The sequence below is a fragment of the Colobus angolensis genome, unplaced genomic scaffold (assembly GCF_000951035.1).
Source record: "Colobus angolensis palliatus isolate OR3802 unplaced genomic scaffold, Cang.pa_1.0 Scaffold147, whole genome shotgun sequence".
Taxonomy (NCBI): Eukaryota; Metazoa; Chordata; class Mammalia; order Primates; family Cercopithecidae; genus Colobus; species Colobus angolensis.
The window spans coordinates 3862997-3876896 of record NW_012114566.1 but is presented as its reverse complement, the minus strand read 5'-3'; the positions used below and the strand labels follow the sequence as shown (position 1 = coordinate 3876896).

Sequence of the window (13900 nt, the reverse complement as noted above, 5' to 3'; positions counted from 1 at the left end):
GTCATCTTTTTATTTACCTAGAAAGAGGAAACAAGATTGATGCACATTTAACTATTCTCTGCCACACTCACATAGCCTGAAATTACTAAAATAGTTGGAGGTAAAGCACTCTTGTTGCAGAGACCAAAGCCTCAACATAATACTCTACTGCCATTCAGAAAACAAGATAAGTGGTGAAATAAATTTCAGTTTTACTATGAATTAATTTTTATCCTGTTAGACTCCCTCTTACTACTTATTAGTAATACATTGATACCTATTTCTTGACTATTTCTAAATCAAATGGCTTAGAAGTTTTGATGTCTCAAAGCTACCCACTACTTGTAAACTGTTACCTTGCATTTTATAGAGAAGGTATATTCATATTTTAATAACAATCTCTTTTGCAACTTTTCCTCCTTTACAACTTTGATAAGGGCCATATTAGTCCATTCTCACATTGCAATAAAGAACTACCTGAGACTGGGTAATTTATAAAGAAACAGGTTTAATTGGCTCACAGCTCTGCAGGCTGTACAGGAAACATGGCTGAGGAGGCCTCAGGAAACTTACAAACATGGTGGAAGCCAAAGAGGAAGGAGGCACGTCTTACCTGGCCAGAGCAGGAGGAAGAGAGAGTGAAGGGGGAAGTGCTACACACTTTCAAACAATCAGATCTCATGAGAACTCACTCATTATCATGAGAACAATAAGGGAAAAACCTGCCCCCATGTCCAATCACCTCCCTCCAGGTTTCTACCTCAACATTGGGGAATTGCGATTCAACACGAGATTTGGCTGGAGATGCAGAGCCAAATCATATCAAGGTCATAAAAAGATCCCTTAAAAGCAGAACAAAGTAAATCTGTGTCAGGGGAATCTTCATCAATTGGATTAGATTTGATCTGTGAAATGACGGCTTCTCTCTTTTTATTTATTTATTTTTGAGACGGGGTCTCACACTGTTGCCAGGCTGGAGTGCAGTGGCACCATCTCAGCTCACTGCAACCTCTGCCTCCTGAGTTCAAGTGATTCTCCTGCCTCAGCCTCCTGAGTAGCTGGGACTACAGGCGCACACCACCATGTCCAGCTAACTTTTTTGTATTTTTAGTAGAGATGGGGTTTCACCATGTTAGGGAGGATGGTATCCATCTCTTGACCTTGTGATCCACCTGTCTCAGCCTCCCAAAGTGCTGGGAGTATAGGCATGAGCCACCACGCCCGGTGACAGCTTCTCTCTTTGAATCAAAAAGATAGCTTTATTTTATGATAATGCTGAGGAATATAGATCAGATACCATGTTTACATGTCTGTGTTCTCACTTGCTTATTTGCTTCCCTAAGATACGAGTGGTCTTCCTACTTCAGTCTAATTGCCAAACTAGTGATAATGTTACATAAGCCAATGGCTATGCTTCACTAAAGTCACTGGGTGAAGACTAATGGTTCAAGTACAAAATTTTTTGCTGTATTCAAATAAGTTTTCTAACAAAATTATTCTGATATGCTTTTAACTATGTTCATAGTCATTACAGTGTTGCATGCAATGAAGCATAAATGCTCAGCAGTTCAAATAGATAGCTATAATAATTAGTATTGCTTTCACAGTCTGCCAAATTTTAAATTTTAGTGTTCATATTGTTAGTTCTTCATGGATCTTCACGATCTGTTAGCAGAATCAATATTTACCATTTCACCTAATATAATAAACTGTTTAATCATCTCCTTGTCATCACTCTACATATATACAAATCCTCATGCAGGGTAAGTCTAATAAACTAAAAGCTAACTTGACCTTGTATATTTTGCTATTTTCAACTAACAGAGCTCCTCCTAACCCTCAAAACCATGTTTGAGGTCTGGTCTTTCAGATCATTTTTTCCCCCATTTTGCATTTCTCAACTCTCCATATCACTACCCCCCCCCCTTTTCAGTTTTCACTCTCCATCTTCCAGATATGTCAAGTAGAGAGAGTAGAAAGATGGGATCCGTAGTATTTGGATTTTCTACTTTGGATTGACACAGTGAAAAGGTGCAGCTGGGCTCCAGGGATTACATGGAAAAATAATAAATTTGACTCACTGTGTGAATACACCTGTGTTAAGGTAGAGACTAAATGAATTAGATCAAATCTCTACCCTCATTCTTTTTATACTATAACCGAATCTATTTTCGGTGAGAAACCTTTCCTGTTTCCTCTTTCTGTTCCAACCCCTAATTATATTCACCTTTGTCTTCACTGTTCCACTCAAATGCTTTTTAACACCCTTAATAGATCCTATTAGGAAGACTAGTGCACTTTCCTGGCTTCATCCATGTTTATTTCTCAATGAATTTAACATTGATTTCCCTGCTTGCTTCTGCAGGCTACTCTTCTTCCTTAGGCTTTGTGAGACTTTCTAGGTTCTTCACCTATGTACTTTATTATTTCTCAGTTTTTCTTGGTGGTGGTTCTTATCGCTGATACCGCTTCTGTTTGATTTTCACATGAAGAAGTTCTCTGGGTTTTTTGTTTGTATCCCAAACATTCTTTTTAAGATAGTGCTTCTTTATTCTTTAGGTTTCAGTGACCAACTTTATGCTTGTGAATTCCAGACTGATGTCTCCACTACAGACTTCTCTTCAAAGAGAGACCCAAATTCTCACTTTCTCCCTGGCTGTTATGTTGGCAATATTTTAAACTAAGTATAATCAAAGACAAATAATATCTTCTTCCCAAACTTGTGTTACTTCTGTTGTACTTAATTCATTTTATTACTACTACTCATTTAGTGTCATTATGCTTTCACCAAGTTTTTGGCCATCTTTCTAGGCAAATATTCATAGTCTTCATTTATTATTTTGCCATTCCTAGTCACTTAGATAGCTTTGTTTCCTTTACTATCTTTCTCTCTACTGTTAGTTACTTTTGAACAATACAAGTCAGAATGTATCACTACTGTCCTCAATAACCAGCTATGTCTCCTGTTGCCTAAACAGAGAATTCTACTTAATCCATGAATTACTTAACCTTGATCTGGCTCCAAACAACAATGCCAGTCTCTCTTTTTTTTTTTTTTTTAACCACATCAAGCATTAGAGGTTAGCAATGCAGAGTTCCTTATTGTTGCCTTTATTTCTTGTATGCTTTCAGTTCTTTCTATTTACTTCCTCATATTGTCTTCTTTACCTAGGCTACATTCTCATTATTTTTTTCTATCAGAACTCTTATACTTTTAAGTCTCAACTCAAATTCAACTTCTACAACTCTTTCTCAGATATCCTCCTGCATATTCAGCTTCTAGATGAATCTTTCTCTTTCTAAATCCTACCACTTGTACTTTTATTTAGCATATGTGTTTTGCTACTATGATTTATAAATACTGTTTTACATTGTTATTCTGTCCACGTAATTCTACTCACTCCCACACTCATATTGTAAATATATTTTTGTAATGAATTTTCATCTGTGGAACTGTAGCAGAGTGATTAACATTGACTATGTACTCAATAAATATTGAATTAAAATAGTATATAGATTCAAGTCAATTTTGAACTGATTCTCTCTACATGAAGTGTAGCACTGCTGAAGTGATATCCTTGAGTAGGTGAGAGGGGATGGGATTTTTGCATAGCATGTTGGGTGGGAGCTTTGATTATGAGTTCAACTAACTGTGAAATCCAAGGAGAAGCAGTATATGCAGATGTGGGTAGGAATGGAGTATAAAGTTGGAAAATCTCTCCTGATTGTTTCAGTTTTCTCAAATAAGTAAGAAGCAAGATCATCATATATGAGAGAATATTAGGAAGGAGGTTTGCAGTTTTAAAAAGAGAAGATGTGTGAAATAATTGTATGAGAATGCTGAACTAAGGAAATACTATAGATAATTAAATTTATAATACAATGCCCAATGTTCAGTTTGGAATGTTTCAGGTATTCTTTTACATATTGGACTTTTATTTTTTAATTATAATTTGATTTTATATCTGTAGCACCAGCTAAACTTGTGGCACATATCAATGTATTTTGAATCATTTAACTTTAATCTTCGAAACCCTTATTTGCCTTTCTGGGGAAAAGGGTAAAAACAACAGTATTGTAACAATCCATTTATACCCCTATTTTCAGATAGTCATGCTTCTATTCAATATTTATCTAGTTTAGCGAATCTTATTTCTGTTAGAAATTATTTGTGTAATAAATGTGCTCCTGTCACTTCGTCTCTATTTCATGCTTTTATCATATTCAATCCTAATTTGCTCTGAAGGTTTGCTAACTTTTGCTTTAATCATGTCTTGTCTCTAAAATGGTTCAGATATAATGAAATATATTATGTTCAGTATTTCTCTAACATTTTTCTACCAATCAAAAATAAAATATTGAGATGAGCTATATTCACATTGATTGCTATGAAGGTTGCACATGGGTTCGTAAATCAAAACAAGCGCTCAAAAGATAGAAAATCAATTGATGTGTCAGACAGGAAAGACATAGATGGCAAAATCAACCGCTGAGTTGACATCTTTCCTCTTGAAATAATTTAATTTACCAAAATTTGAAAGGTTTTGTGACTATGAACACAGTAATAAACTAAAAAGCTGGAGACCAAACAGATTGATCTCAAATTTTATTTACAGTAATTCAAGCAAATGTAAACTAACATATGTTAGAAATTTTTTTTTTCTAGACCAATCATATAAACTTTCTGGGAGAACAATCAAGACTATATTGTACGGATTGTGCACTGAGAAATAGAAACAATATTTACATATACAGTTAAATATAGAGAATATATTTGTTTTGCCTCTACAGAACTGTTATCCAATTGCCAGCAGTTGAATTGTCAGTATAAATGTGCAATGGTCAGAAATAGTACAAGATGTTACTGTGAGGATGGATTCGAAATAAAAGAAGATAGGAGAAGCTGTAAAGGTAAGTAAAACATGTAACTCCATCAAATGTGGTTTATAGAGGCTTAGTTAACAGAAATGTAAGAAGACATCTTTGAGCACATGCCATGTGCTCCACAGAGTGTTTATGTTAACTTTTCTTTCTTGAGATTTAAAAGTTGTCCGCCCACCATAAACATTATTATAAGTTTATGACAATCAAATTTCAGCTTTTTTTGAGTAATTTCAAACTTGAGAAATGTCCACAATGGGAAATGTTTGGGTTAACCAATAACACATTGATCTAATTATTTTAGCTTCCTATATGTTTTATGGCTGTTATATAGCTGCAGTCTAGTAGACATGTGTTATTAACTATGTTAGGTTAATAATTATTAATTGTGTAATGTTCTTTATAATTTTTGCATTGGTTATTCTGGCAGCTGCCATTTTACCCATAGCAATAATAATGTAATAATGAACATAAATGTTGATTTCTTTTCCATGTCTGGATTCTTGCTTTTGTGAATGCTTTACAGCAAATGTTTATCATCCGAAATGACTCCCTTCTTCCATACTGAAGAATTTTAGGATATCCTTCCATATGGATATCCATATTAGGATATCCTCCATATCCTTCCAATTGGAGTTGACTCCAATTACACATATATTAACATGTAGATAGAACATATCCACAAAGTTATATGCATTGCTTTATGTGATACTTATAATCTACATATAATATTTCTAATCTATAATATAGCATATGTCTCTCTCTCTCTGCCTGTCTCTTTTCTTCTATGTGTGTGTGTGTTTGTGTGTGTGTATTCAGAGAACAGCTGCATTGCCAGAGCCACTAATAAATAGAATAATTTCCAAAGAAATTAGTGCTTTGCTGATTATTTCAAATCTTTGCTCTAATATTATCACTTTTACCTTAGAATCTTAAATTTAGAAGAATTCTTAGAGATAATTGTTTAAAATCTTAATGACAAAAATGAGATTCTGATAGGTAATTGACTTAAGTCCACACATCCTCTTAGTAAAAGAATTGGGACTGAAACTCAAGTCTGCAGAGCCCACTTAGTCTTATCCTGAAGAGGCTCATTGACTTTTCAGGTACATTTGGGAATTGGATTTTAGTTTGTTGTTTGCTTTGTGCATACTACCAATGTTATAAAAACATTTATTATCAAGTGTTTATCAGACTCAGAGACTGCATAACCTGACCACAGGGAGGCCAAATTCGCATATTCATTTGACTCATGTCATCATGTCATTTTAAAACAACATTTAAAAATCTGAAAATTGCACATGAAAGTTCAGATGTTCTGGAAAATAAGGGCAATGCTAGATGCCTCATAATCACAGAAGTCAGACAGATAAAAATGGTGCCAGACATGAATGATGCCTTTGAACATTCATGCTCTTTCCACTTCCATACAGCTCTTGCCATTCGTACATGTTTGACCTAGATACCTATTCCGCATTCTTCTCACTCATTTACTACACCTGACTCCTATAGTAATGAAGATCTGCAGTTCCTTTTTCAAGGGTGGAGATCAGTTAAATATGTAGATTCCTGAGTGTGGTTAATTAATTGCTTTTATGTGTTTAATTAAGCACATAAAAACAATCACAACCATAATGAATTTCTTCTGTGGAACATTAGTGAAGAATTGCACAGCAATCATTTTAGAAGTCACAGTGGGAGAGGAGCTCTTTGTACTTTCTCTGTACTCCTTGAGAGCCAAGTCTGAGCATCATTAGGCTTTCTCAAAACTGTATTTCCAGGTAGCTCTCTGTCTTTAAAGGAGAAAAGAAGGCAGCATTACAAGTGATAGTATGCCTGTTCCTCTGTGGTCAATGTTGTGGAGTTCCACCTCGGTGCATTCTGGTTAAGTAGAAAGAAGAGATAAATGAGCATATTGCTCTCCTGGACAGCATAATCATATCAGAAAAACTGAAATAGAAACCTCTAATATTAAAGGTGAAAAATCTGTGAAAATAGATGAGAATTATTACTGCCATCAGGGACAGACTTTACCAAATGCAAGCCTTAATTTCATTCAGTATTGCTGTAGACTTAGCTCCAAACATTGTATTTTTTCTATCGCCAAAAGCATTTACTTCAAATGAACATCCGTGATTACTGGCTATTACATGAATCTGAAGAAACCTGAGTTTGTGAATGCCGTACAAATGCATAGTTTCACAATTTAAATGGCCTTATGCTACTCAGCAATCTTTGTGCTTTCTCATAGTAAACTCTTTTCTTAGCTTGGATATTCCCAGAAGTCAACTCTGAAACAAGGATTCACATGAATGTTTTCCTTTCTCTTTTTCTTTTCTTTCCTTTTCTTTTTTTTTTTTAATTTGGGGTGGTGGTGAGGTGGAGAGGATACAGGAGAAAGGCAACCCCATAGTTGGAGCAATTAAATTAGCTACAACAAAGGGTGACTGAAGCTTAAGTATGTGGCACAACTCTCTAGCATGAGAGACAAGGGAACTCAGACATTTATACACCAATTTCTGAAGAGCAAATCTGTTTGTTTTTGTGTTGGAGGTGGCATTACCCTCCTGGAAACTTAACTGGCCTTGAGTCCTGGCAGAGCTTCTGGCGGGAGAGGAGGAAGGGTTTGGAAGTATGCTCAGGCACAGATAAAGATCCCTATGATTGTAGAATCACACTGAACAATCTGAGGCATTTGAGCAGACAGCATCTGCTACAGTGCCCTTGACCCTTCCTTTCAATTTCTTCTTTATTCTCTCAAAATATGTTTTCTTAATCTATTCTCTTTTGCTTAGTCACTGGCTTTATTTTCTGGGTGCCATCTTGTATTCTTCAAATTACTCTCTCTCTTCTATTTACTTGTGTACCCATCCATGCTTGTTTTGCTCTCATTTCAGAAGAGCTTTACTTCTTCTAGTCTTTTTTCATACATATTTAAAGTCCCACTTATCCAAACTTTTGTCTCAACTCGGTCCATTGGTCCATCAATTTCCACCTCTTTCTTATACATCTTTAAACACTACATTTCCACTGGCTAACACTGCAGTCAATAAATATTCTCACATGTCTTCTGTTCTGAAAGAAAACAAAAACAAAAATAGAAATACAACAAATATCCACTTTATCCTATCTCTTCCTGTAGCCATCATTCCCGTCCCCTCCTCTTTTATTATCCACTAACTTTAACAATCAACTACATTTACTTTCCCAATTATGTTTTTTTCACTTCATTCCTCCATTTACTGCTATCTGTCTTCTCATCCTATTTTAGTAAAGCAACTGTAAATATCTCTTTTCCCTTAAAATCTAGTTAAGACTGTTTAAAACCCTCACTTTTATTTTCTAAGGACTGTTAGAGGCTTCTCAGCATATCTGCAGTTTTCCAGAGCTTCTATATTCTTTATAATCTTGACTCCAAACTCCATTTTCCTATTTATGTATCATTTTGAGAGTATATATGGATTTTCTCCATCCCATACTCCTCAACCCAGAAGTAAAAGTCAGCTCTTTTCCTAGAGTTTTCACAATTATAAAATCCATGCAAACAAGACAATTTTTATGTGTAGTAAGATTTACTGAAGACTTAGTAGGAAAAAGTTTCATATCACAACACACAAATAATTTCAAATGTAATTTTAGACATCCCTATATTGAAACCCTTATGTTACCTCTCCACTGGGGATTTTTTAGCATTCCGGTTGAGGTTTCTTTTTTGTCATATCGCTTCTGACACGAAATTGGGTGGTATTTTTCCACATAAATTCTCTAATTCTCTAATAACAACTGGGTGTCCAACAGTTCAACTCAATTCTGATATTATCCAGAGGTAGTGTAAACCCCATGGGTTATGGGTCTAGTACTGCAAGACTCAGGTGCCAGGCGCAAGTTCCAGGACTCACCTATACCTCTGACCAGCCAGCTATAAATATGAGCACTCCCACAGTCCTCTCCTAGGATACAGTCATTCACTACAACAACTCAGAGAACTCAAGGAAGTATTTTCCTTATGTTTGTTAGTTTATTACAAAGGATAAAACAGCCAAATGGAAGTGACACATAGGGCAAGGAACTGGAAGGTGGGAGAGGGAAGCTTCTAGGCCCTCTCTAGGTGCTGCATCCTCCCTGGGCTCAATGTCTTCACCAAAATGGAAGCTCTCCAAGCCTCATTGTTCAAGAGTTGTTTTTAGGCCAATTCCCAGTCCCCTTTCTTCTCCCTGGAGGTCAGGAGGTGGGGCTGAAAGTTTCCACCTCTAATCCACTGTTTGGTATTTTGATGACCAGCCCCCAGTCTGAGACTACCTAGCGGCCCTACCCTGAGTCACCTCATTAGCATAGGCTCCAGTATATTCTGGAGGAGCTCGTTATGAATAACAAAAGACACTCCTATTATTCGAAAAATTCCAAGAGTTTTAGGAGCTCTGTGCCAAGCACTGTGAACAAAGGCCAAAGATATATTTTAATTATGTCATATCAGTTTACCCACTTAATACCACAGCTTCAATCCATCCTGTTATCTTTTGCCTTCCTCTTTCTTTTTCTGTTTTTTTTTTTCACCCCCTTTCTCCAAAATTATTTACAGAAGTCCCGAGTTATCTTCAGTCATCATTCCCAAGTTGTGAAGACAATAGTCTTTTAATAGATCTAAGTTTGTATTTCTTATCCCATTTAAGGACTCAGTAAAAAGCAAGTTCCAGTTAAGATCAGTCTCCCATTTGTGACTATGTCCCCTTCTTTCCCTACATCAACATCATGACAATAATGTCCTAATTATTGAATCTAAATGGGAATTTTAATCTTGATCTTATTGAATTTATGCATTCCATATAACCCTTTTGAACATTCTGATATTCCTGAAAAGCTCTCATTTCTTAATTTTTTTCTTACAGTAGTCATAAATTTTCCTTCACAGGAGACTGTAGGACTCTTCTTTCTTTCTTTCAGTATTATTATTACTATTTTATTTTGACACAGAGCCTTGTCACCCAGATTGTAGTGCAGTGGTGCAATCTCGGCTCACTGCAACCTCCACCTCCCAGGTTCAAGCGATTCTCATGCCTCAGCTGTCTGAGTAGCTGGAACAACAGGTGTACACCACCACCCCTGACCAATTTTTGTATTTTTAGTAGAGAAAGGACTTCGCCATGTTGGCCATGCTGGTCTCAAACTTCTGGTCTCAAGTAATCTGCCCACCTTGGCCTACCAAAGTGCGAAGAATACAGGCCTGAGCCACTGCATCCCTCTCTGATTCCTGTTTCTGCCCTTTTCACTGCCCGTTCCACTTTGGTGTCCTACAGTATTTTGCACTAGCCAAGGTTTTCTCGTCTCCTCTTCCTCTGTGGGAAATCGCCCTTTCATAGTTTTAAAATCTATTATCTATATGCTATTGACTTCCAAATACTCCAGGACAGATCTCACCCTGTATTAACAGTTCCATTTCTCAATTGCTTATCATTACACGTTTACTCAAGGCTGCCCTACAGACATCTCAAATTTAACACAGTGAAATCAAACTCGTTATCTCCTCCCATGGTAGCCATTCAAATCTATAATTCTTATATCCTCTACTTCAAAATTGGAACAATTTTCACTTCTGTCATATCCAATCAGTTGTCAAATGTTGTCTATTCTGCTTCTTGCACATTTGAGTCCATTCCCTCTTCATTTCCACTGCCACTGACTTAGTTCAAAATATAACTTCAAAAGACAAATTCTTGGATAAAATTAGCACATACCTAATTTTCTAGGATCCTTTCTCCGCATTTACCAAAACCTTTATTTCATATGAGTGTTTTTAGTTTTGAAGTGCAAAGCCAACCATATAGCCAATCTAATTAATGCTTTCCCATTGCCAGCATGTAATGTACAATCTTTTAGTTCAGCATGCAAATACCTTCATTTTCTGGCTCCCGAAGTACTTTCCCAATTTCATCTCTTCTACTACTTTCCTTCATACACCCTTGCTTCATTTGACTCCTATGCTTCTTCTTTGAAATCCCCATGATGCCATCCCAATACCATTCACATGCCGTTTTGATGAACTGATATGTCCCTTTCCACTTAGTTTGAGGAAAGCCAGATCATGCTTCACAGTGTTTAATATGAAATCTTCACTTAGCATTCCCCTTTTAATCCTAAGCAGTTTGACTTGCCTGTTTTTATCATAACTAGAGTATACCCCTATTATAAGGAAATGTATAGTATCATACATTATCCATTATATTTATACATACATTATATTTCTCTAGACTTGTCTTACTCAGGGGTGGGGACCATATTTTATTTATTTTGTCTTCTGCAGGGATTAGTATAGTGCTTGGTACATAAAACAGACTGAATATACCTTTATCTAAATAACTACTGACAGGATGCCTTTTTGTTTGGTCGGTTAAGAATCATTGAGTATCTGTTGTTCATAAAGATTTGAACTGAATACCAGAGGAAAGAAGAATATAGAGAAAATAGAATGAAGGAGTAGAGGAAGGGACTACAGATATTAAAATAAAATTTAATTAAGACAAAATATTTATTTTCAATAGGTACTTAATAGTTTCCTGTCTTTAAAGTAGTGAGTACAATTTGCACAGTGTGGCTCAGAACTCTTATTTAATCTGTTGATTAAAAACCTCGTTACTAGTCTAATTCTTTGTTAAAATAGTGAAAATGTCAGTGTCATTGACACTGGAAATATTCAACAAATATTAATTGTAATGCATTTTGTACCTTTGCAAAAATATCCAAAGACTTCTAGCCTGCCTACCACAAATGCAAATAAACCTTCTTTTAAAATATATGATTTGATATTGTTTGATGTTTTCTCTCTGTAAATATTAAGGCAACAAAAAGTTTAATTTTTATTTAGTGTGGTTTTGAAAAGATTTATTAGAATTGGCTTTTCATTAATAGTTCATTTCCAAAGTTCAAAAATAATATTTTATTCAAGGAGAACCAAGAAAGTGCCCAAGATAAAGCTGCTTAGAAATGATACCAATTTTCCTTTTAGATCAAGATGAATGTGCTGTTTATGGTACATGCAGCCAGACCTGCAGAAATACACATGGATCCTACACTTGCAGTTGTGTGGAAGGCTACCTAATGCAGTCAGACAACAGGTCTTGCAAAGCTAAAATTGGTAAGTTATGATCATTTATTTTTTGTCTTTCCAGAATTACTTGTTTCCTTTTTACAGTTCTTTTTTATTAGAGATGTGGTACAGCAGAAATATGGACTTTGAAGAGAGAGATTCTCCTTCATTTTAACACACTTCTCTATAGTTAGGAATCTAGAACAATTCTTTCACTTGTCACTAATCATTATAAAACTCCTTTCATTACTCCTTCCAAAAAGAAAATTCCTTCCTCCCTTCCTCTCTCCCTCACCTCCTCCCTCTTCCTTTCCCTTCCATTCCCTTCCCTTCCTTCCTTCCTTCTTCGCTTCCCTTCCTTCCTTCGTTCCTCCCTTCCTCACTTCCTCTCTCTTCTTCTCTCTCCCTCTCTCTCCCTCTTTCTCTCTTTCTCTCTTTCTCTTTCTTTCTTTCGATGGAGTCTCACTCTGTCACCCAGGCTGGAGTGCAATGCCACAATCTCAGCTCACTTCAACCTCCACCTCCCAAGTTCAAGCTATTCTCCTGCCTCAGCCTCCCAAGTGCCTGGGACTGCAGGCACACACCACTGTGTCCAGCTAATTTTTGCATTTTTAGTAGAGACAGGGTCTCGCCATGTTGGCCAGGCTGGTCTCGAACTCCTGGCCTCAGGCGATCTACCCACAAAGGCCTCCCAAACTGCTGGGATTACAGGCATGAACCACAGTGCCCAGCCTATTACAAGAAGTTTCTAATTAGCAAAAATCTGTTCAAAAGACATGTATTAATTGATTTGAATTACCTGTCTCTCTCCTGGACTACTACAATAGATTCCTAACTGGGTTCTGTGAGCTTCTGTTTCACCTCCAAAATTAATTCTTCACATAATAAACTGATTTGCTACTAAAACATAAACCAAATCATGTTTTTCTTTTGCTTCAAATCTCCCAATAACTTTCACTCACCTTGAAAATAAAACCTAAACTCCTCACAGAATCTCTAATGGGCCTAATGACCTGGTATCATTTCCCTTTCCAATGTCTGAGCTTCCACTGCTATTGTTTCATCATCAATGCCAGCACACCTATGTCCTTGTCCTTCTTCAACCATGTTGCTTTTTTATCTGCCTGTAATGCTTTTTCCTGTGATATTCACATTAATGTAGCCTCCTTATCACTTGAATCTCAGCTAAAATGTCAATATTCAGAGTGACTTTCTCAGTCCATTCTATTTCATGGTATATAGCCCCTACATCATGATGTTATTTTCCTGTGTTATTTATGCATACCTACTCTATCACTATATAATTTCCCAGTTTTATTTTCTTTATAGCATTACCACTTGAAATTAATTCATTATGTATGTTTATCACATGATTTCTCCAGAATAATGTAAGCATTATGACAGTACAGAACTTGTTGGATTTGTTTACTGATATTTACTCAGTACTGATCATTGCCTAGAACATATAGGTACTCAATAAATATTTGTGGAAAAAAAGGGGAAGAAGGAAGAAAGGAAGGAAGGATGGAAAAAAGTAAAAGGAAAAAAAAAAAACTTGTCTTGTTAATTAAAATTACTAAAATGAGTGCTCCACTCTTAAGTGTTTATATTTCATGTTTCAAAACTGCCTTTTACTGCTAACCTGCAAATAAAGCCTGTAGTTTCTACACAGTTTTCAAGTTACTCAGTAAGTAAACAATCAGTTAAGTATTGTTGATTGGCTAATTAAATAGCTTTGAGATGCCCTAGTCACAATAAGATAATGCTAATGATTTTATGGACTGAATTAGCTTGGGAATAATATAAGGAAATACTATGCAGAATATTCCATCTGGCTTCTTCTAACTTCCTCCAAATTTAGTTCCATATCAGGCATTTTCAAATTATGATGTATTGATGAATTAATGGGTGCCCTCATCCTCCCTTGTTAGAAACTGGTAAATTAAGCATGAAATTTCT

General features: G+C 36.0%; 1 protein-coding gene across 1 annotated transcript in view; it reads left to right on the top strand.

The window, feature by feature from the left end:
- The window catches only part of LRP1B (low density lipoprotein receptor-related protein 1B), a 1318888-nt gene that overhangs the window by 237944 nt on the left and 1067044 nt on the right, over window positions 1–13900 (top strand). Inside the window, exons 3-4 of the mRNA XM_011935709.1 lie at window positions 4771–4890; window positions 11861–11989. Of these exons, the coding sequence (XP_011791099.1) occupies window positions 4771–4890; window positions 11861–11989 (249 nt within the window). The remainder of the gene's footprint in view (window positions 1–4770; window positions 4891–11860; window positions 11990–13900) is intronic.